Source organism: Stigmatopora argus, chromosome 19 (genome assembly GCF_051989625.1).
Source record: "Stigmatopora argus isolate UIUO_Sarg chromosome 19, RoL_Sarg_1.0, whole genome shotgun sequence".
In the NCBI taxonomy this organism is placed as follows: domain Eukaryota; kingdom Metazoa; phylum Chordata; class Actinopteri; order Syngnathiformes; family Syngnathidae; genus Stigmatopora; species Stigmatopora argus.
In genome coordinates this window covers 8,691,412-8,718,989 of record NC_135405.1, presented here as the reverse complement: position 1 = coordinate 8,718,989, position 27,578 = coordinate 8,691,412, and the positions used below count along the sequence as shown (strand labels likewise).

Genomic DNA, 27,578 nt, shown 5'->3' with positions numbered 1-27,578 from the left:
TGTAAAAAAAAAAGCTGAAACCTCTTATTGGAGATGTTTGTTGTGACGGCAGTGACAGATGCTAGAGAGATGGCGTCCGGTTCCAACATTCCAGCAAGACGTATCGCCTTCTTATCTAGGTCTTCCATGTCCAGAACTGCTGGCTCATCTCAGGTACAAAAAGTTGGAGTATTCAAAATGAACAACCAAAATCTACTTTTGCTTAACTTTGCTGTTGTTAGCATTATTCAGTTTTTCTTTTTTCATTTGAAATGATTTTGGACAACACCTTAATGTAGCAGTGTATTGCCAAGTTAATATTTATTATTTTAATTCATTGGTGAGTCGTTTCGCAATTATTATATCAATCTCATTTGATGGAGAAAATAACAGAATATCTGAATAAGTACAATTTGGAGGTCTAATGCTGATCCGTTTTGATGCATACCCTGGGACATGATGCTGAATTGCCTAATTGAGCTCAAGACTCGGTTTTTACCTTTCTTGTGGTCATCTTTTGAGCTCCTGATCTTGCCCAGCTTCATAGCTGCAAACACTGTTTTCCCTGATCTGTCAAGGAAGTCACAGAAGAGCAAGAACTTGAACTTGATCCTCCAACAATTGCCCTTCAAGGTCACTTTCAATCACTGGGCCCAAAGCCACAAGATTGACAATGACCGAGAGGGAACTAAACACCACCAAACCAATCATAGCGACTCAGCACCACATTGAAATGCCCCCAAAAACAAGAGTCTCCGGTTTCTTCACATTTGTATTATCTAGATCACATATCCCAGCAACTACAAAGACGTGTGATGTCAGCAGTGACAGCCCACCAATGAACAGCCTTAATAATTCAGAATGAGTGTGACTGTCCAATTTGCTGCAGATATGGATACGTGTCAGGATTTAATGAATGCGCTTTTGCCTTTGCGTCCTGAAGCATTCACAGTTTGGCATACGATACCTGGGTCCTGTTTCTGTCATTATCCCCATTCCACATGGGGAAAAACAGACAGACAAATTTCATAGTGAACTTGATGGTTCAAGTTTAAAAACTGTTTTCAGGTTAGAGGTGAATCTTAATAAATGAGAATGCCGTGGAAACTTTCAATGGCTGTACAATGGGAAAAGTGACATGTGATATATTACTGACAGGTAATTCACTACACATAGTGAAATATTTCATGATGTAATGTGGAAAAATGGAGCTTACACTAAAATCCATCATTTAGAAACTCATCAAATTATAAAAGAAGCAATGAAAAATTATGAAGGGTTTGTCCTTTGGGCAATTTCATCTTGCACATAAGCACAATAAATTAAATGGTAATATACATTCAGTGAAAACATGGCATTTTCAATTGACTGATTGGCAAATTAATGCAAGTGCCATTTGAACACTAGCAAGACTAAATACCACCACAACGTAAATTAAACATCAAGGTCCTGGTTGGTTTTTACATCACTTGCTGCAACAATTTTAAATATAGATTTCATTCACTTAATGTTTAGTTCATTAAAAGCCATACTATTTGTACAAATTGACTTGAGAAAAAATATCCAATGGACATTTTTTTGCCATTCAAGATAAACACCGCCCCCAAAATCACACATTTTGAAATACAGCATCTTGCCATACCTACCAAATTCAACACTTGTCCCAGTCTAGTCAACAAAGGTGTCAACATAAATCCTTCTTACAAAACTATTTGTCATCTTTCAAGAGCTGAAAATCCAAAACAAGCAAAGAAGCAGGTGGGACCATAAGTGGATGGAAGGAGGATGGAGGGAGGGACCTATTGGAGGGAGGGTATGAGGGAAGTACTATAAACGTGTAGTAAAATAAAGTGGGTGGTAACTACCAGATCAAAGATGTTGTGGGTCAATACATCAATCATCATCATTAACAAACATCAAAATGTGACGCCGAGCAACCAAGTAAGAAGTCATTAAAAGTAGACTAACACATCCATTAGGTTTGACACTTCATCATGTGTCCTTTAATAAAGACACCGTCAATCATCCAAAACAGTACGATTTAAAAGAATGTCCAATTTCCACTGGGACTTAGTAAACCCAGAAATGTAATTTAAACATCACTCCTGCACACGTCAAATATCATTCATGTCCTGTCAGCATAACATGCTCACACAAAGTATGCAAAAATCAGATTTCTTGGCTATTTTAATTAACACTACGAAACAATTTTTGCCGGGGCCCGGGTACGAACGCACCCTCAGCACCCCCCCTAACTGCCGCTCCTGACAAGGATTGATGAAGTGAGCTTGGCGTTAAAAAAATGAACCATTCTCTGTTTATGCTAGTGGGGGGCTTGCAAATTAATTATGAATGTCAGCAGGGAATTGTTGTCTCGTTACACGTGTATTTTGCACTTGGAAATGAACGACCTGAGGCTCAGTTACTCAACATAACGACACAGCAAACGCCACATGGGAAAGTTTGGTGCTAATTTTAAGAGCCGGATGGCTGCCTTTGAATTTACACTATTCAATTTAACAATGCACAGTATATAAATAATACAGCAATATTAATAATTCATTGGTGTGTTTTGCACTGTGGGCTTGCTGAATGGACTTTGACGGTAGTTTTTTTCCCTCTCCTTTGTTCACAGGGATCCAGATCACACATGCAAGAGCACAGAACATTACTCACGCATTTGACAGGTGAGTGAACTTTTTTCCATTCTGGGGGTCCTTAAGGTAAACTAGATAATTAACGGTGTAGTACGTTTACCTGACTATGGGGCAGATATTCATTAGTATTCTGAGATATATTTATCTTCAGTAAACAAATCTGGGATATAATAACAGGATGGCCTCAGAGTTACCGTTTCCTTCTGGATTTTTTTTGTACTTTTTTGGTAGTAACTTTTATCCACACAGTTTTTGTAGTAATTCTCCTTGTGTTCCAGACCTCATATTTTATCAAGTGTTTGAGTGCAGTTGATTTGAAGAAGTCCTACATACTGCATGCAATATGAGCCAGAAAGGAAGAAGGAAAAAAAATTGCAGTGCATGAGTGAGTTGATTTACTTATATCTACATATTCACTTGGAATGAATGTTTTATTGTCTCTGTAGCAACCACCTAGGAAAAGAACGTGTCTTTCAGGCTTACTCAATTCAATATTTTTATGCACGATATTCAGTAAATATGACAGGTTTTTATTAAGTCACTGTCCCCAACAGCGGCCAAGTATCACGACTGGGACATAAAAAGGACAAATTACTGACATTTTTTTATATAACCTATCACTGAAAATAACAACAAAAGAGAAAGCAATGAAGAACGACATCTTCAACTGCATAACCCATACAATATTTGATAAGAAATAGCTTGAGTAATGAACGGGAGGATGACCTGATCTGACATAACTTTATTTTATGGCCTTTTCACGTGAAGTAACTCAAATGAAATGTGATTTTGCAGCATCACCAGTCCACCTACACACAGTAGTCGATATATATACACTTGGGATAACAAAATCCCAGCAGAAATTTCTCACTGAAGTGCAGCGAAGAAAAAATATATATAGTTAAAGGAACTGTCATAAATCATCCGGTAGGCACAGATCCCACACTGGGACGGGTGGAGAAGAGATGGTAGCCTCCAGCAAAATACAGTGGAATGCCTTTCATTTTTAGGTGAAGATAACAAAATACTGCATGCATTACGAGCTGCACTTGAATATACTCTGTAGGATAAAGTGTGATTCCTAAAGAATACACTCTTTGAAAAAAAGTTCGTGTGACCATAGACAAAATACCTCGAGGAAATCTTGACTGCAATTGGAACGAATAGGCAGATTTTTTTATGCTAAGGCAAGCGCGAAAAAACTTTACTAAGACTTGTACAATGTAATAAACAGTTTATGCCCCTAATAATAGTTTTAGAGGAAATTCACCCATCGATATTCTTTGGCACCTGTCCTCATTAGTGTGTAAAATGAATCCTATCCAAGATGTCCTTGTGCTTTTGAGAGGTCTGAGTTTGACCTTGATTGGTCACTAAGCAGCCAATCGCAGGACACATACAGTAGATGCAAGTAGTCCACTGTACATTTCTAACGTTCTTACTATTTGTCACATTTTCAAAAAGGCTTGCATCAATGGAAGGTTTATTATAATGTATAAACACAATTATTAACTGTTGAAATAAGAAATATCATCACTCAATGTTCGTGAATTAGTTAACAAGAGGAAAGCATCAAACTTCCATCAGTTACCACCATACCAAGTGTTGCAGAACTTCATCCTTAATTGCGCCTCATGTTCTTCTCCCGCTGGCTTTCAAACCCAGGAACGTCTGACTCTAGGATGAGGTCACTCTCTTAGTGACCTTATCTCTGCCTACAAGGTTCCAGGGATCCAGTCCAATTACCGTCAAATTGCATTTACTGCGCAGAAACGGGAAAGCATTTTTTTTTAAATGCGGGACGACTAGAAACTCTAGGAAAAAGGCAGCTTAATAGGCTTGTCTTTCAATTGTAAGACATGGAATAGTTTTTGAAAACAAGATTTCCCGTGAAACTTTCTCAAGCCTTCTGATGTGCACTTTGCCAGAAGACAGATCTGCGCTTTGGCGCGTTACGAACTCTAGATTGTTCCGTACGCATGAACAACCCTTCCAAGGACCAACCAGTACTGCCAGTATGGGAACATAAAGTATTCATGTCAGCTGGGATAGACAGAAATCATTCGGAATGATTCAGTTTTGAACCCGATCGACAGTGTTTATTGACGGTTGTTGGACTCACTTTCTGAACGTCGGTATGGATCCCTGCAGAGATCTTTTCGCCGATGCTCCCGATCGCTGGCTTTGCCCTGATAGTAAGCTGTCTGTCTCAAAAGTAAAAATCCCATCACGGTCGTCGGGAACATCCAGATGCTCGCCATTACTCCATGTGCCTTCTGTGCCATCCATTGATTGGTATCTGATTTCTATTGTGACGCTGGTCTGAAAAGCAGAGAAAGTCACTGTTAGATTTAACATGACGTCCACATTCAATAATACAGGTTTTATTTTATGTTCTACATTTTGCTTTTTATAACTCAACAACGTTTTATTTCCGGTAGTCCTAATTTATCTAAGAGTTTATATTAGCTGAACTCACTTACCCAAGTTACAGTGTGTTGTGGTTGTTAGTAAAAGAGGGAAATTTATAATGAAAACACCTTTTACGGCAATAGTCGTCACCGCTGTTATTTATGTAGTGATGTATAAAAAGCTTTAAATATAATCGATTTCCCGAAATTTAGTAGCTAATTTATTCTTCCACTATTGCAGTTAGACATAATTTACCCTACCTTCGGGCTAACGCATTTTTTATTTCTGAGTTATTGTGTTTAATTGCGTGTGAAAACAGCTGCCATAATGGGAAATGGATTCGGAGAACTCTGTAAATCATCGCCATGCTTTCTCCCGGAGGAAATTTTGTCAAAATCGCTGTCAAAAAGTGGCATCTATATAATTTGTCTCTCGTGCGCGGGTGATTTTTCTCCTGACTTTTACTTAATTTCCATTGCAGCCAATTTATTGTGAACAGAAAGACAGATGAGAAGGAAAATATGTTTTGAGTGAAAGTTTTCTCTTGCTTGCTGAGATTTCTTTCTCTTATTCTCACATGGCAATCAATCTCCTTTTATTTTATGTTACTATAGCAACCACTTCAAAGCATAGTTGCGAAGGCAAGCGTTAACCTTGAGCTTCGTTTCTGCACAGCGTTCATTTTGAGAATTCTTAATGTTGCCTCTTATTGTGTGCACTTTAAGCCTCAAAGCGCTCTCACTGCGCCCGTTATCATCTGAAAAACATCACGTCCAGCTCTTCTATCCCAACTCACTGCTGGAAGTCCTTAAACCTGCCTCATTTACAACCACCATCATCTTCACTCCAAGTCTTTAAAGACTTAAAAAAGTTTCCTTCTATAGCTATAATTACTGTTAAGTGCAACAATACAATGTAACTGCTTTAGGCAAGAGACTAATCCATTTTTACCCGAAAACATAACATGCAAAAGAGCTGCTCTCTCTTGGAAAACATCTCAGGAATTATTTTTTATTTTATTTTTTTATTTGTATACCCCTTAATCTCATACAATCATTCAATGTAATGTACTAATCCGATACCATTGTAGTTAAAAATTAACAAATGAACAAATGTATATACATTTTATTCATTCGGGCCATTAAAAAAGACGATGTATCTTTAAAGGAATATTACTTTAGTTTCTAAAACCTAACCATTGAATTCATTATGTAATCATAAAAATAATCCATACTCACGTTTATGGATGTGTTATTATCATCTATAAGTGTGTCTGTCACTCTGAGGTGTCCCTCCTCTGCCAACTTCTGGAGCACCATGCAGAAAGTCCCCACTAATCTGCAGAAGGGATTGCATAAGATTATATGGTTGCTTCACTGTAGACTTAAAATTGTCCATCACATTTATTTTGACTTAAAATGTCTCCTCCATTAGACTTACTGTGCCCCACAGCCAAAGCAGATAATAAAGTAAATAATTGCGTAAACATATGTTATTATCCCCCGCATTAAGAATTCATTGAGAAATATACAGCCAATGACTTAAAAATGCAAGCGAACACAAACAATGTTGTATTGTTGTTAGACATTGTGGTGGTTTAGTGTTAAAACTAAATGGGTTAGAGCAAGAAAATAACTTATTAACTCATAAAATAGTTACACCAATTCACTGGAAGAATATTTCTAAAGTTTTGGAAAACATCATTAATGTTTAATAAGGATATATGACAAGTTTCTGTTTAGCTAGAAAATAGTGAAGACATTACAGTATAATTGTACAAATCTTTCAAGATGTTTGGCATAAATGTGCACTTTTTAAAATTGTCCATCACATTTATTTTTACTTAAAATGTCTCCTCCATTGAAGACTTACTGTCCACCGCAGCCAAGGCAGATAATAAAGTAAATAATTTCTTAAACATATGTTATTATCGCCCACATTAAGAATTCATTGAGAAATATACAGCCAATGCTACTTTTATCTCCTGACTTAAAAATGCAAGCGAACACAAACAATGTTGAATTGTTGTTGTTAGACATTGTGGTGGTTTAGTGTTAAAACTAAATGGGTTAGAGCAAGAAAATAACTTATTAACTCATAAAATAGTTACACCAACTCACTGGAAGAATATTTCAAAAGTTTTTCAAGATGTTTGGCATAAATGTGCACTTTATCGACTCATGATTTCCCTCTAGACACGTGTCTAAATGAATTACGACTTTTAGAGTTATGCATATACCAAAATGAACTATACTGAAATAATTGTCGTTTAAATCCAATTCATCCTCAAGTCACCGACAGCATAATTAGGAATGAACATAAAGTAAAGGCTTTGCTGCTTACATAACCTACATGTAAAGATTTAGTCACCATTGAGTTGGCCAATTAGAGCTGTTGAATAATAGAAATAGTTTCCCCCGAAAGTGATTTTATCCCACAAACCTATAAGTTATAAATGAAGAACACACTGTGTGGTCAGTGGCTTGCTTGCACTTTAGCTGGCACCTTAGCTGAATGACTATTTGGAGTTATAATGTATCTAGTCCACGTTCTTATGTGGTACCTCATGAATTCCTTGCAATCAAAATGTTATGTTTTTTTTCCTTTTAAACTTTTGTGTGTTTTGTTTAGTTTCGTTTTTTGGGGGGTGAACCTTACCCGTCCGTTTCTGGCTGGTGAACAACTTTCAGGCATGTTCCTTTTAAACAGATTTTTTCAAATTCGCCTAGTTTAGAGCTTTTTCTAGGATAAAGAGCTTTATTGTACAATTGCGCTGTCCCTGTTTGAACGTTAATGTGATAAACACACATTATTATCTCCAGCTACAGCAAAGGAAAGGCCATAAAATCACAACTGGTGTCGAGGAATAGCTGCATCAGTGCTTTCTGTATGTGCGTACTGTGCTGCTGTTATTGAATGTGTAGTCACTGGACTTGACACACTAGTGGTTTTGCTGCTGATGATAATGACGAAGCACATTCAATCTCTTCGTCTCATACATCTCTCAATTCTCATTGTAGTTTTCCAAATCCTGGAAATTAATATAGTGACCAATAACTGTCCAATAGAAGATAGTGTTTCTGCACTAGATGTTGTAGAAAACATGTTTAAATTTAGGTTTTATCTTGGGCTATTTCCCTAGTTTCTACTTTGGCAACTCTGAGGCAATACTGCTGTGAGGATTAATAGCATCCTTCTGGTGAGCTGGCAGGATATCTGTCAGACAGGCCTGCCACCAGTCTTTAGCTCAGGAAAGACTTATTGGACACACACTGTCAAAGTGTGTAGGAGTATGAATAGGTAGCTCTGAGATTCTACTTTTTTAATGTGTCCTGAATCCCTATTTATTTTTGGGGTGTATAGTGGTGATAGTGCAGTGTTAAATCATATGCTCAAAGCATTGTCAATTATTGGACCCCAGTATTCTGGGTGACCAGATTTGTCCGACAGATTTTGCAGTTAGTTGCGGATGCTTAAAAGCAACACAATAGTGCAGCTTTCAACTTTGAATCAAGGCAATATGTATATATATATATATATATATATATATATATATATATATATATATATATATATATATATATATATATATATATATATATATATATATATATATATATATATATATATATATATATATATATATATATATATATATATATATATATATATATATATATATATATATATATATATATCAAAATGACCACTAAGATTAGATATGAATACTGTGGTTGTGGTTCGCAGTCCATTGCATAAACATGTAATTCAATTTAGTACAAGCACTTGCGTCCTGTGGGCATATTGGATTCCTTCCTCATGAGAAACTGGAAAAAAAGTTTCTGTGTGATAAACACGGCTTTACCTGTTACTGAAGACTTTGCTGTAATTGTAAACTTGGATCTCCAGCATCTCGTTGCCATCTAATGTGCTTGCAATTGGCCACCGAAAGCTCTGAAGACACAGATTGTTAAAAGAAATTTTATTTTAAACTTCTTAAGTCAACTGCTTCACTTGATTTCAGACATAGTCAAACAAAACATTATTTCTGCCACCTCTCATTTTTAAGATTTGACTTCTACAGCCACGTTCATAGGGTGTGTATTTTGTTCTTTTTAAACTAAAAAATAATTTTAAAAAAGGCCACCTGATGGTGCAGTGGTTCTTTTGGTCTGACTTTGGTGGATTTTGATCCAAGTCATCAACCCTTGACTCTGACAAGGAAAAGCGGGGTTGAACATGAATAAATGAATTAATTTTAACAGCTCTCTTTAATTCATTATTCATTCACTCCACACTAGGTGGCACTAAACTACTATTGTAGCCACAGCTACTCTGGGGCAGTCTGACAGAAGTGAGGCAGCCAATTTACACCAACAGCCCCATTGACCACCATCATCCACTCATTCTCACACTACTCGCAAACAACGAAAATTGTGTGACATGTCTTGCTCAAGGACACAATAATACGACCAATAATGCGCACAAACAGAAGGACAGATTTCACCATCAACCACCATCACTCAATAAATATCCCACCTTTACCAAAATTACACTTTGCTGGATTGATGCCATAAAAACAGGAAGGTTAGGACTTTAAATCACTGGTAATATAATCCTTCAGTGGGTTTCCCGTTGTGCTGAAAACTGTTCTATTTCAGAGAACACCGTGAAGAAGGAGCGAAGGTTGAAAATGTGATTTAAAACTCATTAAAAGTCTCCTGCTGATATACGTCTCACGTTCAAGAAAACACTGCAGGCTTGCAGGCAGGCTATCAATTTGTCCTTTGTTCATCCCATTAACCAAATCCTGGGGTTCCTCCAACTGTCAGTGCATTTAGACCCCAAAAGCGTACATGCACACAGTGATAATGTTTCATGGATCACAACACACGTGGCAAAAATTGAGCACCGGATGCTTACAAACAGCAGTGCAAACCTGATTTTGGCAGTTTAACAACTCAAGTCAATGGATGACAAACTTAATTTCCCCAGAGCAAAAAAAAACGTGTCATTGACCATGAATACAGTATACGGACTATAACTCACTCACAAACACATACAGGGACCAAAATCCAATACGTAAAAAAAACATTTAAAATATTGGCAGTCTTTACCTCATTGGTGGGCGGCCATTGACGGTAATGGAGGTTGAATCTGTTTTAATTGGGCTGGCAGCTGTTACTCTCAATAGGAAAAGACTATTTAATGATTTTAATGCAACGTTGGCAAAAACTGATTTTTTTAGGGGAACTCGCTCATTACCTTTTCAAGATGCACCTCCAGTGCCCGTACTGTATGACGGACATTCTAATTGGCTCATTAAAAGTGACTCCCCATACACAAAAAGCCTTTAGTCCACTGCGTACTATCGTAGCGGCTAACTGCACAAAAATGAAGAGAGGCCTTTACTTCTGCCATACTGAGCTGCAATACTGTGATGACCGTGTAATCCTTTAATTTTTGTTGCCTTGGATACAGAGCATGAAAACTCCTCTATAATACGAATGGGCTTGAGTGACAACTCTTTGAACAGTAGGATTTTATACAAATAACAACCTTGCATTTTTTCTGCATAGGTGAAGGAAGACATCTTTTGAACGTGAAGAAAATCCTCTGTCGGTGTCTTCTTAAAGGATAAAAGTGGCAAGAGAAGAATTTGAGGTAAGGAGAGGAAGATATACTCTGATGTGGAAAGTTAACAGTTTTATAAAGCAATACAAAGTAGAAGTCAAATTATGAAGGTGGAGAAACTGCATTTTAACAGGCAGAGAACACTTTATTATTAGGAAACAGCAGGAGATGTGACAATAATAATAAAAAAAGCAATGTAACACTGCTTTTCTTAAGATATTTTTATGATGCATGAGCTGTTCTAATGAGGAACTTCCTTATCAGATAAATAGCGTGTGAACTCACAATATTGGCTTTATTGTAAGTATTTTCATTATGTGGTTGATGATGTTTTTCTTATGTTCAGCATGAAGTTTATTCAGTTTCATATTCATGATGAAGTGTCATATTTTCATGAGGTGTTTAAGACGTTGCCATGTCATTAGGCAGTTAAATCCATGATGTGATACAGGAAGAGAAAGTAGAAACCACATTCTTATCAGGCTAGAAAATGCCACCTTTTTAGTGTGTTACATATCTGTTATCCAATAGAAGTTATGTTTTTAACAAGATTTTTTTCTTTTAATTCCATAACCCTCGATCCATATTCTCATTGCCGTATTTGTAGCAATAACCCTAGACACTATTTATCATGTAAATAACAAATAAACTAGCAAATTGTAGCCAAACACCAGAAAAACGGGAACTATAATGCCATTCACCAGAGGATGCTATTTTTGCTTCTCACGACTGCAAATTGCTTGAGGTAAAAAAAAGAATCCCAAAAAATCAATACCTGCAGTGCCTTTAGGGGACAACCAAATCTTTTATTTAAAACTAAAATCTGCTGAAACGGAATTCCTCCCTTCACGAGAATAATGTTGTGCCCCCACACTCTTAAGTTTGCCGTCTTGTTTCAGCTGAGTGGGGCTCATTAAAGCAGAGCGAGTCCAAGCTAATGCATATGGATGCAAACCGTATTACTGACACAGCTTCAGCATAAAGTTTATTTTTCCAGTTTAATTTCCGACGCATTACGTTCTCAGTTCTGCGTTTTTCCTCTTTGCTTGCTTTGGCTGTATTTATATTTGCAGTCTGCGTCTTTTATGACCCTGGACCCCTGTTAGTGAAAATATTCTTCTGGAATCATCATTTATTGAGGACACTTTGAGAGGGAACAGAATTCCCAACACAGCAGATGGGGGGTCTGTAAACTGATGTAGATTATAAATGATTGGTTATACAATATACTTATTATTTTTGCAACTACAGGGTTAGCTAGTGTAATTGAATGTATATATAATTTTGTCTATATTGATTATAGAGCCTTGTTTTTGAACCCATATTGGTTATCCTTTTTTTAATTATTCTTATTATGGCAGTCTGTCATAATAAAATAAATGATGCTTATGACAGATTACATTATATGTCATTCAGTAAATCATGTCAATTTTTAAGATAATTTAAAAAATTGTCTTTTGGTTAGATTAAGGTTTATGAAACCTAAAGACATTTGTCATGAGTATCAATTTATGTTTGTAAGTATGACACTCTAATCAGAAGCATGCAAATAATGTTTATCACATATTATTTCTAAGAATTCAGATCGTTATTAGTATTTAGTTATTCACTATTTTTGAAATATGTCCATTTTGGAAAGTGTCTGTAGTGGTGCATGACAAATTCCAGTTGACACATACAATGTAAATCCAAAAATATACAAAACATAAGTTTAGTTACATAATTCCCATCTTATTATCTAAAAGTTAAACTCTAGCAGCTGCCTGCTCATTCATGGTGAAAGGACATTTCTGCATCTTTCTTGCGTAATATCGTCTTTTGCTACCTTTGTTTTGGTTTCTTCCCCCCACCCCACGCAGACACATCGTATTAAACACACATCACAACGCTGCATTGCAGCCAAGCACCCAAACTTCCCAGTACTTGCAGGCTTCAACGTTCCCTGCTCTACTTCTGTCTAACCAGTGAGGGCGAGGCACTAGTGCGCCGTAGCTAAAAGCTAAATCTCAACCATTGGATGAATAATGAATGCACATTCCCCATCCAGGCAATCGGCATACTAGTTCAAAGGCATTTTTGCTAGACCATGCATAAAGCAACAAGACTCACTGCTCTATGCTAATGGTCCCTCAACACCAGGGTTACTGAGGCATGCAAGTGTTGCTACAGATAAGGCCACATTTCAGCATTTCTGCGCAAAGAGACAGGCCAGGGGGGCAATTCATATATTCATACGGAGATGCTCTGGCACCAGCATAACCACACACTCTCACACACACGTATATACACACACTAGGTCGCAGAGGCCATTTGAAGTTGTTCCCCTGGACATTCTATTGATGCTGAGTGATGCTAATGACCTCCCCAGCACACAGCAACAAATGAGGTTGTCAACACAAATCAGTGATAGGCACTCGAGTCATGCAAGGAATACTGTCACGGCAGATATTTTTGACGTGTTTCTGCCATTTTTTAACCCATTGGACCATTAAAGGAATTTATTGGGAACCATCAGGCTTTCGGGAATGACACTGCTTATGAGCTGCGGCTGGCGAATACATTTCCTAGTTACTTTTTTTGTGATAAAACCCAGTGGAGAGCCATATTTTCACATCATGCTAGAAAAAATCACCCACCAGTGGCCGACAATAGTCCTCAGGTGAAATCCTGCATTGTCCTCAGCTCATTTCAGTGTTGTTATGAATAATATTGTTCCTGCGATATTACAATTTCCACATCAATTATAGTTGAAAGGCTATATATGGCTTGGAAATGTTCATTTGTTTCATTTTCCTTATCACCTTGTTTGCAAGTCTTGTTCCAATCTAATAAAGCCCCACGCACTTCTTCCCAAGATTCAATTGTAGTATAATCAGCGAAAATTGTCCCTTTGGTAAACCTCATTGAATTGCGTCATTAATTACAGTGCAATAATCTATTTACCGTAATTTTATTGTGCTGTGAGTTTATCCTGGAAACAAAACCACTTTGTATGTGAATGAATAAATCCAAGTTCCCTAGTTGTCATAATCAAAGGAATTTAAAACATCCCCACCTGATTGAAATGAGCCACATCCTCACAGTTGGCCGCCACACGGCTGTAGAATGGCAACCCTGTAAAGGTAAAGATGAATCAAGACATCAGGTTCATGATACGCATTGGAATAATAATGTCATAGCCCCCAAAGAGGGGTGGTGCCAATTATATGACAAACACGAAACATCTTTTTTTAGTCTAATCTATCCTGTATGACAAGCTCGCCATTCGGTTAAAACAAGTCACTCGTTTAAATAAGATGCTTTTGCTGTAGTTATAAAAAGTCTGTAGGACCCCGCCTGAATTCCCAGATCAGATAAATCATTTAAAATCTTTTTGCACTATTAATATGACCTAAACTGTTTATACTTTGAGTGATTCAAATTATTTAGTAGTTTAGTTCTCTGGGTCACAAAATCACTCTGGTGTTTGTAAACCTTTTTATATAATAAACATCAATTAGAACTGATAGACATGAGTTAGAGATTTCCAGTCTGGTATCCGATCCAATCATGTGATTGTAAATTGGGTCCGATCACGCCATTTTCAGAAGGTAGGAATAAGATAAAAAATAGAAAGGTTCTATTTTTTTTTTTGTTGGAAAATATGTTTTTATTAACTCACTATAATGTCCATTAGGATCAACATAATGACTATTAGGATAAGTGAAAATGAATGAATAATATTAATCATGTCCTTTGATGGATATGGTCTATTCTTATTTTATCATATAGTAGTATTTGGCTTACTATGGAATGGAGAAAATTAATGGTATATTAATATTTAATAATAATTAATGATTAACTTTTATTTCTCATATCACATTGTAGTGTCCACTCAGTGTTTGTATAAAGTGAGCAGATAATTGGTCGCTGTCATGCGATTTAGTGGTGCTGGCTGCACCTGGTCGTTTTGTGTTGTTGATGAATGGCGGCGGGCATGTGGGTACAATTGTCTTTGTGCCGTGGTTTGCTTTGTGCAGGTGTCGCGTATAAGAGTGCAGAGAGACAAGCTTCTGTTTGCACTGACATACATTTAATAATAAAGACATGAAGACATTTCTTTTCTATAGACATTCTTATTTCTATAATGTCTGCATGCAACTGGTTTTGCACTTATTACCCAGTGAGGTAATCATTTATAATATTCCATGTATATCAGATATGATTAAGGTAGGCTGGTGTAGGGAAAATTGTACAAACATAAAACATTTTATGCTGAGTGTGAATGAGAGTAAAAACGGGAACATTATAGTTTAGTTTAAAGAGTATTTCATTTTTGTATACTGTGTTTTTGCAATACTTTTGAGTTTGTCTTTTGATTTGAAACTGCTTTGTAAGGCATTTAAATGTTTTCAAGTTTTTTTAATGCACACCACAAAAATCCACGTCTTGCAAATGTATTTTTTTATATTTCAGTTTTTTTTTTTTTAATAAACAGTACTCGATGCTAGAGAGGATGTTACGCGTCCTCCTACATTATTCAAAACAGAAGCTCTGCTGGCTTTCCTGTTTTTTCCTTTTTCTTTTAATTCCACTGAGGCGTGGCTTTGTGAGAGTAGATGGAATAAGGCTTATATAAGGTATTCTGTTTAGAACTAAACTAAAAACTTGCTTTTATAATGACCTTATTGGAATTTAAGTGATAAAAAATAGGAGTGGGCCGCCCGGTGGGTGAGTAGTTAGCGCGTTGGTCTCACAGTTTTGGTGTCCTGGGTTCAAATATAGGTCAGTCCAGTTTGCACGTTCTCGTGGGTTTTCTCTGGGTACCTGGTCTGGTTTCCTCCCACATTCCGAAAACAAGCTTGGTACATTTACGTTGTGTAGCGGGCCGTAGTTTGGAGACCCCTGCTGTATTCTAAACTTTTCAAGTGTCAAATGATACTGTTTGAAGTCTTATCTTGAGCAGTACTGCAATTAACAACAATTTTTACAGTCGTTTCTGGCAGGCAACAAAGTGACTGCTGAGCGAAAGCATGAACAATTGATGATGAGATGGTGGGCTCATCAAAGTCTGCCTTAGAATCAATTAAGCCGCAAAGCCTGCTTCACCCAAAATGTGTCCCTTATCCAATAATCAGACGAGTCAAGACTTTCTAATACGTTGTTAACTCATTTGCTGTCAATGACTCAGATGTCTAATCTATTTCAATTGGGAGGCTTGTGTGAATGGCTTAGCATCTGACATTCTTTTTGAAATAATATGACTATGATTAAGTAGGGCTTATCTGAAATTGTCACATTTGATTTTCAGCTTGGACGTGGCTTCCTGCCCGAGCTCCTTTCCCTTCAAACATGTGGTTAAAACCACATGGGAAAATCGACTGACAGCCTTCAGGGAAACGCTCAATTACGGAGGCTGAGTCATGCATGCAAGTAGGTAGTACTGTTCATTTTCTACCATAATTTATGTCCGTTAATCTATTTTTCACAAGACTGAATCTGAGAATTGATAAAATGCTCAAGTCGCCAGAGGGGAAACTTTCTAATTCTTGCAAATTAATTACGAATAATGATCAGGAAAAAATGAGACAAAATCAATTTAAAGATGGCAATGTTTCTTTCACATTCATGGGTTCATGATGGTGATTTTGTCAGGATCAGAGGGAGGAGCAATTGGGTAGAACACAACAACAACATTATTCTTTTAACTGAAAACACAACAACAACATTATTCTTTTAACTGAAAAAGCAACCGAACCGGAGAGAACTGCTCGCTTGATCAAGGCCACTTTTAACTCGGCTGACATGCTGCATTTAATGTCGAGAACTGTGTGAGTTTGCTGCAGCACAATTCACGTCAAAATAACCCTCCATCCTTTTTTTGCACAAAGACACGCATAAGCAGGAAAAAGGAAGGGGAAGGTGGCCATGTCACATTCTAAACAATACTGATGCTGAGGCTAATCAGCCAATCAGATACTGAGTCGACTGTCTTTGACCGCAAGACTAATTGCTTGTCGAAAGTTCTCTGGCACACACGCTTTGTTGATGGCTGTAATTCCGGTGAGAAACACGGATGAAAGAAGAGGTTGCCGGTCAAGGCAAACAGTAAAGGGCTTTTAACAGGAGACTGTTTTTACATGATAAGAATGAGTTGAGCTTGGTAGCACGGAAACCCTGACCGTTGAGAATGGGTCGCATAATGGTGACTAATTTGGTCATTCCACTAATGCATGATGCTTTTTGCACGATGTAAAATTGACACATGATGTCTCTATTCTCTCCAATTTGGGAAATTGTTTAGGAATAAAGCCCCACCTCAGAAACTTTCACTTTTTGTTAAATGGCTATTTTCTCATATTTTATGATTTTCAATTTACTCCAACTGGATTACGTTGCAAAATATAATCGACCGCCACGTTTGGAAAGCTCGTTGACAGCCGAAATCTCATTTTTAAATATTTTGTGGAATAAAGTCTTCAAGAAAAGCCGATAAATCAGGATTAGTGTGTTCCATCTGACACTGGCTCTTTTTTTGTTCTGTAGCCAAAGATGACTACATTTGTGAGACAGCTCATAAAAAATGACACCAAAGATTTTAAAAAAAAAGTTCTTAAAAAAAAAGCACAATCATCAAGTGTCGTATCTTTTCGCAGTTTTATTAGCACGCCTGTCGGAAACTTCAATCAATACTTCCAGCAGAGCATTTATTCCAGATTGTTGCCGAGAGATAAATAAAAACAAGAGAAAAAAACAGCGTGCTCGCAAACACAACCTAAATTAAAAATAAGAACTGCTCGTAAAATTGAATTGCAGTAAACTTGGGGAAACCATCTCTCTCAATATATATATTTTTACAATAAAAATAATAGGCAGAGATTGTAACTACAACTCAACTCCTGCAAGCTGTCCAAATTTTTATTATTTATTGTTTTTTTTACCGCTGAGCTTTCAACTCCCTCCAAAACACACCCACAAAGTCTAGTCATTGCCATCACAACTTCCTGTTTATTAATGCTTAATGAAAAAACTAAAAATACACATGAACCTGTCATATGCATGCGGTTACCTCTAAACGTAGAATTTTATGTGCTACTAAATAGCTGTCAACTTGCACTAAAGTTAACGCCTACCTCGAAACGTGACTTTAGCGATGCGGTCACCTTTCCCCCGGAGGTTGGCGACCGACTTGAGGTGAACCGTGAGGGCCATCATGAGTCCAGCGGGGCTGGAGGAGTAAGATGTCACTCCTCCACACGATCAAACTTGAACCTGCTGCTTTTTGCTCTCCGCTATTGAGATGAAACCGAGCCTCTCCTCCCGCGTAGATCCTCCACGATCCTAAATCCTTTTCCATGGGCGCTGCATTCAAATTCTGTTCTTCTTCTCCTTATTTTAGTTCCCTTTGTCTTGCGATTTTATGGATGCGCGCGGCAAAAGATGAGAGTTGACTGCACAGGCTGCAGCATGCGTCTCCTCACTGCTTGGGTGAGGGCAGGAGGGGCTTGCCGTATCTGGCGTATGCGTGTGTGCGCTACTGTAAACCGGCAGTTCAATCCTTTGTGTCATTTTAGCACGACACCATTTGTTAATGCAATGAAGATACATTGCCAGTTGTCCAAATCCAAAATAATAAGGTTCTTACACTTTTGGTTTATTGACCATGCACTAAAATCAGTCACTTGATAAATGCATGGCAATATCAATGATGGCGTTGACCTATTGCAAGTATTCTTACTCGCTCTCTCTTACATCAAATTACTGTGATTGATGGATTCATTTGTGTGTACGCATTTCTCCAATTATTATTAGGAAAGCATAAAAAGCTGGTTGGCTTTTCAAAAGTTGGCAATTTATACATTTAGACATTTATGGAACAAGTGGAAATTTTTACATTGACCTTTAACCCGTTTGCAAAAAAACGTAAATATTCACAATTATGTGACTTTTCTTATAAACAATCACTGTATTGTGTTAAATTATTTTTCATAATTTGCGACAATGCTAAAAAGTAAATGAATGAAATTAAATAAGTATGTATACAATCAGAAATACACATTGGTTAAGAAGCCAAATAAAACTAACATGGATTTTTTCCCCATAGTATTTAATTTATTGCATGCCATTGATTGCTATAGACGTCCAATTCATTTAAACTGGGAAGACTATCTATAAATGCTTAAGGTTTCAGTGCCATTGACGGCGATACCTTTGACTAGGAGGTGTGGTCGAAATGCATTGGATGATCGATACATGGATAAAATAACAGAAAGATGAAGTTGCCATCTTCAATAGTGTTAGTGCAACTTTGTACAACTACCTCTACTACACGGAGAGACTCTTACATACTTGGCCTTAAAAATGAATGCTTTTATATTTAATGAAAGAGCACAGCTGCTCCAAAAAAGAATGAAGAATTAAGTGCTCAGGACTGATGCTGACCAGTTACTTAGCAACCAATTTCCCGCTTTTTTCTTTCTATCAAGGATAGTCCTGGTCATGCTGGAGTCGAGTCAGGCAATTCTTCTCCACTGAACTCTTGGCTCTTCACGCTCTTGTTATAAATTTAGCATCGAGTGTGTGCATTTAAGGGTTTAATGGAAAATTGTGTACTTTGGTATCCTGTTCTCCAGTTGTGCATGATATGTTAACAACTAGCGCACTCAAGCATTCATAAAGACATGCTTCCTCCATATCAGGGCATCAGTCCTGTTACTAAATTAATTAGAATCAATTAGTGTATTCTGGAACAACATATTTCATTAGGTTTGTTGGCTCATGCTGTAACATTTGGTGAAATAGGGCAGTTTTTTTATGTAATCAAGACCGCTGGCATATGAACAAATGGCCATAAAACATAACTTTGTTGGCCTGAGGGGGATGAAAATTATGAAACGCAATTAAGGTCTGTATATTAGTCAGTGGAAATTTATCAAATTAAGGGGGCAAATTGGTTTGAGACAAGCTGCTTGTATTGAATTATTCATTAGAATTTAGAGTTTTTAGGTTGTCTCGATAGGTGCAGTGAACGTAGTAAATACTTTGAGACAAGCAGTGCGTACGTTTGTGGCTGTGGCAAACAGGACTCAATATTAGGGATACTACTGTAGTAATTACAACGATCAAATATTTGCTTTTACGTACTGAGATTATATGTCACAGTGGTAACAAACTCATCACTATTGCAGTGTAAAGCCGCACTGCATCATACTGGGAGACAGACTTTTAATAAAATATGTGTTCATTATTTGATGAGCAGTTTCATTGTGCAGATAAACCATACCAACAGGGGGGAGTGTTGGGCTAGACTTGAAGCAAATATTCCAAATTTCAACATGCGCCAGTAAAATGAGGCTTGGAGTGAGTATTATTTGCACTGTATTGATTTTTTAAAATAGCTTTAGTAAAAATACGTGAATTCATTCACGTCATAATTGCTGATTATGATTGTCTGTCCATTTTTTTTACTCCTGGGTAAGTCATATAACCCACTTAAATTGCAAGGGGTAACATCAATCAATTTTAACACAAATCAGTTAATATTGTCAGTGAAATTGAAGTATAACAATGAAATTCCCCAACCAAAAAAGTACGGCTAAGATCACCATCTAGTGGAAGAGAGAACAATTCCCTTCAAATTTGCCTCAAAATAACGTTATCTCATCGGAAGGATCCCGTCTGCATCCTTAAATTAGAGCATCGGGGTCCCTAAAGGGGCAGCAAATGACTCTAAAGTGTCTATATTTTTTTCCCCAGTGCGTGGAGAGACTAAGAGAGAGAAGAAGAAAAAAAAGGGTGGGGGTCGTTGAATCCCAGCCCCTCTGCGCCTGGCTGGTGCGCCTCTGTGCAAGTGTGCGCCACACGCACCATGGCTCTGTGCGCACGTAGCACGCTCTTGGCCTTCTTTGTCGCTTTCTGCACACCTGGACGCGGATGGGCAGGTACACAGGTTTATTTGAATGCATGACACTTTTGCTGAAATGCATGGAAGTGTGCAGAATGTTTAGATGGGTGGTTACGGGATTGTAGTTGCACTATGATTGCCTAAGAAAAAAAATTGAAAGTGGAGCAGTAGTTAGATAAGTTTGGTTGTTTTAATGTTTTGATTCTGTTTGTCCAAATGGTACTGTTTCACAACTCACGTGGGTTTGTTTGGAAGTCAAGTTGTTGGTTTCTGCATAGTTTTACCTCAACTCTATTTCTTAACATCAAGAAAACGTGACAAAAAATTAACAAAAATATAAGAAATGATGCATATCAAATAGTATAAGATGACCAAGTGGCAAGGTGTGTTTTTTAACAATCTTAATATGTTAATACATATGTTAAATTTGAATTTGTTGGCAATATTTGGCATGATTCTGGTAAAAAGGTACCATGCATGCCATAAAGTATTTGAATATATTAGTTATTTAAAAGTAAAAAATAAAATAAAAACGAACCTTTTGTTATTGATTACTACCTAACAAAGTTTCAAATAGTCAGACGCACAATTTCAGACCTTAACCCTTTAATTCCCATGACTTAAATTTTGCTTATTTCTAAATTACATTCCTTCCTGTAGAATATTTCCCACTTTAATCTCTTGGAACGCAACTAGACACTTTGCTTTGGTGTCTCCAGTCTTATGATTGATTGCAAAAATATCCTTCAAATGATCAGTCATGAGAAAAGAAATGTCAAAAGCAGCCGACTTGGAAAGATGACCAAGGAACTTTTTTCCAAGTTTACATTCCTCTTCACTCCTTCACCAACTTCAACTCTTGTGCACCCCTCCCTTTTTTTCTTGGCCTGTTCAGCCACTTACTTAAAGTTCACTCTCTTGGGGGAGCTCTTTAATGTAATCGCAGGTCAGTTACAAGCCTCCTCTTGGGCGTTTTTACAGTAGTTGTTCAGGGGCTTGTGAATGTTGCTCATTTCTTTTCTCTATTCACATCCCATCAACTTGTCAGCGTTAAATGTGTCAAATTATTGAATGAAAACGGGCCGGCGGGTGTATCCGAACACCTTGGCAACGATAGAACAGAGGCCCAGTGTATTTGGATAATGTCACCGCACCTCCTTTTGCAAAGTGGGAGAGTAAGTGAGACGCAGAAGAATTGGGGGAGGCGATCATGTCCTTGCAAGCCAGTGGAATTTAATTTCCTTACCCCCAATTCACATCTTGGAATTCTGCAGGAATAATTTAAGAGGAGTTTCAGCGTTGAGGACATTGAGAGGCTTCGATTGTGTTTTGACGGAGAAAGTGCTGCGGTCGGAAGGAGTAGACAGTGCTCAAAATGTCTTTCCCCTAGCGAGTCTGAAGACCGTCGACCACCTGTGAGCGGAATGGCGGCCCCAATTGCCGGTAGTGACATGTCTTATGTCATAATGTCAAGCCAAGGCAGCGTTCCAGTCATATGAACAAGCGCAGTATAGGCCACAAACATGCAAAAATGTCATTACGATAATGATAACGTCAGTATACAGCGCAACCAAGATGGTGGAACATTTCAGATGGATGTTCTCTTTAGAAGTCATGACAATATAGTAATTATTTTGGCATTGATGTTCTTACAAGTATGACACATTCTCCTAAAATGACACAAGCGTTCAGCCTTTAGAGATGTCATCACGGGACTTTATTGTAACATTTTAAGTCTTTGAATTCCGACTATTTTTTTGTAGTCGAAGTGGTGTGTCAATAAGGATGTGACTCATTGACTGCCATTGGTGTAAGAGTAATATTAAATTTCAACAAGAAGTAAAACACGAGGGATTTATAAAAATGTGCTCTATATTTTCTTATATTTCTTTGTTCAATCGTATTTTTGCATTTTAGTTATATTTCAAATATAGTTTACACATAGTAACTAGTTAACTAAGTGTCAAAGTGGAAAGCATAGAGGTGGTTCATTTTTTTTCTAATAGAGCCCGATTTTTCTTTCTTTGTATCCCCTCTGATTAATTAATACATTAATTGGAGATTCATTGTGCTTGTAGGTTGTAGCCTGTTATTATGTTGGAGCGCACAAGTGCTTGTTTTTTAGTAATTCTTTCTAATTATATGATATGCTTCCTTGATAACAATGCCTACGTTTAGTTTGAAGACCTCCCTGTTGATAAACCACCCTAAGCTAAGGCTTTTCTTTTCCTAAATGTCCTATTTAAAATGAAATAAAAGCTGGCCTTCTGTCTTTGTCTTGATTGATGTACCGTTGTAAATATGCCGAAGGGCAAGAATCCATCTTCATCAGCAAGCAGTTGAAATCGAGGCAGCCTCCAGAGTTGAACGCGTTCATCTAGGGTCGAGGGTGAAGGAAGGCCGAGAGATGCGGTAAGGAATCCCAGAGCCTTTGGCGTGTTAAGACCCCAAGGTGGAACCTTAAAACCCGAAGAAAAATACATCAAGGCGCGGATTATGCCTCATTGACAACGCCCATATAAGGTAGCATACGGAATGCGTTAACAGGTGTGACCAAAGTGTAACTTTGTGGCGGACATTTACACAAATGGTCTTCACAGCTGGCCCTAGCTCGCTAATTTGAGGCCATTTATTGAGGTTAAGAGCGCACTTGTTGGATTTTTGTGGCAAGGTGAAAGGTTTTCTCGTAAAAGCCGTACCACATGGGTGTGTTTTTCATGTCTCCTTTTATATTTAAAGCTCATAAGGTTTCATATATATATGTATATCCTTTTATCTGGTGTTTCTCTGTTATTTTTGGGGTTTCTGAAATGTGTAAATGGTGTTGAGCGCAAGTTAGAAATGCCTCCAATCTTGCATTCCAGCGGAGAAGCCTCAGCGGACTCATAACGGGAAACCGACTTCCATGGCGAGGAGCCTGAGGGAAAGCTGGGAGCCTCCTATTCATCTCGATGGACGACCTGTCGAGCGATTCGCGGCCGCTTCCAACAAGCCGTTGAGGAATCATCGCTACACCAGATTGGGCAAGGAGAGCCGCTCACCCTTAGTGGAGGCTGTGGGTAAGATAGTCAATGTTTTGAATGACACAGACATCCATCCTGTAGGTATTCAAGTGCAAAAAAAAGTATATTTAAGCAAAGTTTCTTTGGGATATTACATGGGAAAAATCATGTAATGTCATGTTATTTCAGTAATTAATTCCAATTTTAAAGTAATGATGTAGTCTAACATGCTTTAATTTGGAATTTTACTCGATAAACTTGAATTATTACTAGATGAGTCATGTAAAAATGGCTCATTATTATATGGACCATGTAAAGTTGTGAGAAGAAAACTGACCTAGTACAAGGTGCAAGGAGAAACATTACAAAATTTCATTGGGTGCTCCCACCTAATGATTTAGATGTGTTAATAATGTATAATTGCCATTTAAAACCCCTCTAGCCATATGTCTGGAGTATGTAGAGCCTTTCCGAAAAAGAAAAAAAAGTCCTTGCAAATGGAGATTTTGTGTTATTTCTTCCATGGCGTCGTAAATAACGCTCACTGCTAGCCTTTGCATCATAAATGTGTCTGGACTGCTACTGTTGGAAGCATCAAAAGCAGATTTCCTTTGACTTATTAGGGGCAACACCGGCATTAGGTTAGGTGGAGTGGAAAGAAAATAAAACACTTTACAAGGCAAAGTCGTGATGAATTTCCCCCTACTACTTGTTATAAGGGAAAGTTACCTGATTGATGAGAGCAAATGGTTTTAATCAGCATCCAAAAGATGAATGTATCACAAAGTTATCGTCAATCTAAATTTCTTTTAGGAGAATAAATATAATTATCTATTTTTTGTTTTTGTAGATCCCGAATGGGTAAAACTTGATGGCTTTGCTGTACTGAGTGGCGCACCTGTGAGCAACACATCAACAGGTATTACCTGTTAAAATAGCTTTCTTTATACTCTGTGTATGTCATTAAGACACTGATAGAATAATCAAAAAGTGTCATTTTATTACATCACACATTTATCACTGGAAATCTCTTGCCAGATGGAGAAGCATGTCAAATTACTTTGACACTGTACCCTCAAGACACGTCACCATCTTCTTTTCTTGGCTTCCTTTCTCCTCCTTAACTTGTTCCCACACCTCCTCGACATCCACTCACTTCTCCAGCTGACCCAGCTTTCACCCTTCCTGCCAACTTTCTGCTCTAGACAGACATTCATCTGTTTTTACAACTCATCCCCCACTGCAGCCATTTCCCTTTTTGCACAAACATTAGAGATTACCAGACCACTGTCTTCTTTGATCCAGTATCCATGTCTACTTTGGAGTCCAGTTGTCAAACGACACTGTGAGCCTCTGCCTGGAAATAACAGACAGAGCAATTTGGAATGGCTAGTTTCGCAGAAGGTGACTTATGCCAAACTATGCACTGGCATTGTTTCTCGGGGGAAACATGGTTCACGAGTGGTTTTTCAAATGTATAAAAAGCAGAAGTTGTCTGATCAAGACCAAATGGGGTTGGCTTTTCATGCTTCGATTCAAGGAGGAATTCAGTTTCCCTTGTAAAATAATAATAATAATAATGAACTTCCTTTGATTCAAGACTAAAACTAAATAATCTGACCAACATATTAAAAACAACTCTCCCTATCATAAATTCTCATCATAAATGTGTAATATAGCACCTTTACGTTGGGGGGAACTGCCTCAGTGGTAATGTACCCTAAGGGTAGAGCCAAATTCACGGCAGTCAGTCATCACTCCTGAGCTTCAAATAGAGCTCAATGACCTGTAATGCATTTTTGAACTCAAAACCAAGTTCAGGCAGGTGAGTGGAAAAGCAGAGAAAATTGGCCCCACATCCTTTAAAGCTGAATTTGGTGTATTTTTTTTCAAAACCATCATAGTGAAATACTTGATATATGCCCCCATACTCAACCTCTTACAGCCCCCAAGTAAGGCTCTATAAAGTATTGCCCTAAACTTTAAATACACCATAGAAAATGTACAAATGGCAATGATCAAAAGTGAACAGACCTCTAAAAATATCTATTTTTCCCTTTACAGGACCAGTCAGGTCAGCATATCCTGCTACCAGAAATCAAACCACATTGAGGCGTGCCGCCCGGGTGAACAGAACAGCTAACCGTTCAAGTGCCTCTAGCCCCCGGACATACAGAAGGAGGGCCCCACAGTCCTCCACAGGTCCCCGGCAGCCTGAAAGAAGCTTCTTAACAAGAACAACTCCAATGGAGACGAGACACCAACATCATACCAAGCCTCAGTCGGACCAGAGGAACCGTAACTCACACAAATTAAGTAAGATGACCCAACTTTGACAAAGCAGAATTGAAAAGAAAGCATTAGTTTTGAGGAATTTAGCTACATGTAGAATACTTTGACATGAATATAATGGCTGCATTTTTTTTGTTCAATCTTTAGTATCAATAGTGTAAACCCTGGTCGTGCCCGGTATCCCTCTCTATTCATAGCATCTGAGTCCGTTCATGTGGTGTCACTGCAGGCCCAGAAACCCCAGGGTCAGAGCCCTCCTGCTAACCGCGCAGCAACCAAAATGAGCACACCGGGTAGGTAGTGGAGACCCTTACAAGACTGCTCATGGTTCTCGCTGCAAGCGATTTGAATACATTTTTTTGCCATTTTCAAATTTCCAGAACCACCAGAATATGAGGCTAAGGACATCAGTGTCAGGGTTATGTCTCCCAAGTCAGTCCTCATCACCTGGGTCGACCCCGCTGTGGAAATGGGGAAGATTGAGTCTAGTGAATTCAGGTAAAGAAAAAACAAATAGCACAAATTTAAGACTGAACACATAGACTAAATGTATGATTGGGCTAAATGTGCCTGATTGTTTCGTCTTAGATCTTACACAGTACGGTACAGGGAGAAGGGTGAATCCGCACGATGGGAATACAAGGAGAGCTCCCAGAGGAGAATGATGGTAGACACCCTGTACGCTGATGGCATGTATGAGTTCGCCGTCAGAATCTCTCAAGGGGAAAATGTTGGCAAGTGGAGTGTGTCTGTCTTTCAGAGGACCCCTGAGTCAGGTAGGAGCACGCGGGCTGAAGACTGCTGTTTCATGCTCACCTTTTGCTAGAATGAACAATTTTGAAAAAAAACATTAAAATTACGACTCCATTCATTCCAGCATGATTAGAACATTCTCTATTATTTCTCCAAAATTGGGTGTTAGTGTAGTGAGGCAGAAGGTCGTAGCAGTGATTCACTGCAATGTCAGCATTGACTCCCTGACTACCAGCAGAGTTTTCTTTCAGCTTCCATGCATGACCTCAAAGGAATGCACACAATGTATGGTAACGATAGTTTTCAGAGTTTGGGGCCGCTGTCCAAATTTAAAGCACTTAAAGTAAAAAGTAGATATTTGTCGTTGCCCTTGTGTAAATATTTTGTGCTTTCTTCAAAAGCGCCCTCTGGGCCGCCAGAAAACTTTGATGTCGAACCACTACGGGGGAAAGGGACTGCTGTAAAAGCCACTTGGGATCCCCCTGAAGAAACCAATGGGAGGCTACGAGGTTTGTGCAAACTTTGGCATTAACGCAACTTCACGTTCATAATACTCATAATACTGTACTTATACTTAAAAATCCAATGAGGCCTTGTTTGAATGAGCTATGTAGTCACTGAATCCAAGTCTCAAGAATGGGACTCTTGCTTCATATGTCAATTTCTGGGGCAACAGAGTTCACCCACTGGTTTTCTCAATAGCTTTTTTTATTTTCCATTTCCACACAGAGTACATCCTTTCTTATGCTCCTGCTCTCAAGCCATTTGGAATGAAAAGTGTTACATACCGAGGCAGCACAACCTCAGCAACTATTGAAGGTCTAACACCTGGAGAACGGTACATCTTCAAGATCAAAGCCACAAATAGGAGGGGACATGGACCTCTAAGCAAGGCCTTCAGTGTTGTCATGCCAGGATGTAAGAATGGCTTAATGTGTACGGTGTGTTTGTAGAAATTGTTTCTAC

The 27,578-nt window shown here is 38.1% G+C and overlaps 2 protein-coding genes across 17 annotated transcripts in view; one reads left to right on the top strand and one right to left on the bottom strand.

Moving 5' to 3' along the window:
* otofa (otoferlin a) overlaps nt 1-18,160 on the bottom strand; it is a 34,559-nt gene extending 16,399 nt beyond the window's left edge. For 7 of the 14 annotated variants that reach the window (XM_077586715.1, XM_077586723.1, XM_077586725.1 and 4 more), the window contains exons 1-7: nt 17,795-18,160; nt 13,738-13,796; nt 8,914-9,002; nt 6,287-6,386; nt 4,759-4,958; nt 479-549; nt 22-148 (exon numbers count right to left, since the gene is read on the bottom strand). In XM_077586715.1, the coding sequence (XP_077442841.1) occupies nt 22-148; nt 479-549; nt 4,759-4,958; nt 6,287-6,386; nt 8,914-9,002; nt 13,738-13,796; nt 17,795-17,876 (728 nt within the window). In that variant the 5' untranslated portion in view covers nt 17,877-18,160. The remainder of the gene's footprint in view (nt 1-21; nt 149-478; nt 550-4,758; nt 4,959-6,286; nt 6,387-8,913; nt 9,003-13,737; nt 13,797-17,794) is intronic. The other 7 variants (XM_077586714.1, XM_077586712.1, XM_077586717.1 and 4 more) reach the window with 1 other exon arrangement.
* The window catches only part of fndc1 (fibronectin type III domain containing 1), a 40,003-nt gene continuing 12,475 nt past the window's right edge, over nt 51-27,578 (top strand). Inside the window, exons 1-14 of one of the 3 annotated variants that reach the window (XM_077586727.1) lie at nt 51-153; nt 2,615-2,666; nt 2,915-3,021; nt 10,628-10,712; nt 15,973-16,094; nt 20,418-20,602; nt 23,430-23,624; nt 24,418-24,486; nt 25,632-25,883; nt 26,057-26,152; nt 26,240-26,357; nt 26,448-26,635; nt 27,014-27,121; nt 27,342-27,530. In XM_077586727.1, coding sequence (XP_077442853.1) covers nt 20,530-20,602; nt 23,430-23,624; nt 24,418-24,486; nt 25,632-25,883; nt 26,057-26,152; nt 26,240-26,357; nt 26,448-26,635; nt 27,014-27,121; nt 27,342-27,530 — 1,288 coding nt within the window. In that variant the 5' untranslated portion in view covers nt 51-153; nt 2,615-2,666; nt 2,915-3,021; ... (1 more) ...; nt 15,973-16,094; nt 20,418-20,529. Of the gene's footprint in view, nt 154-2,614; nt 2,667-2,894; nt 3,022-10,627; nt 10,713-15,972; nt 16,095-20,417; nt 20,603-23,429; nt 23,625-24,417; nt 24,487-25,631; nt 25,884-26,056; nt 26,153-26,239; nt 26,358-26,447; nt 26,636-27,013; nt 27,122-27,341; nt 27,531-27,578 lie in introns of those variants that run through there. The other 2 variants (XM_077586728.1, XM_077586729.1) reach the window with 2 other exon arrangements.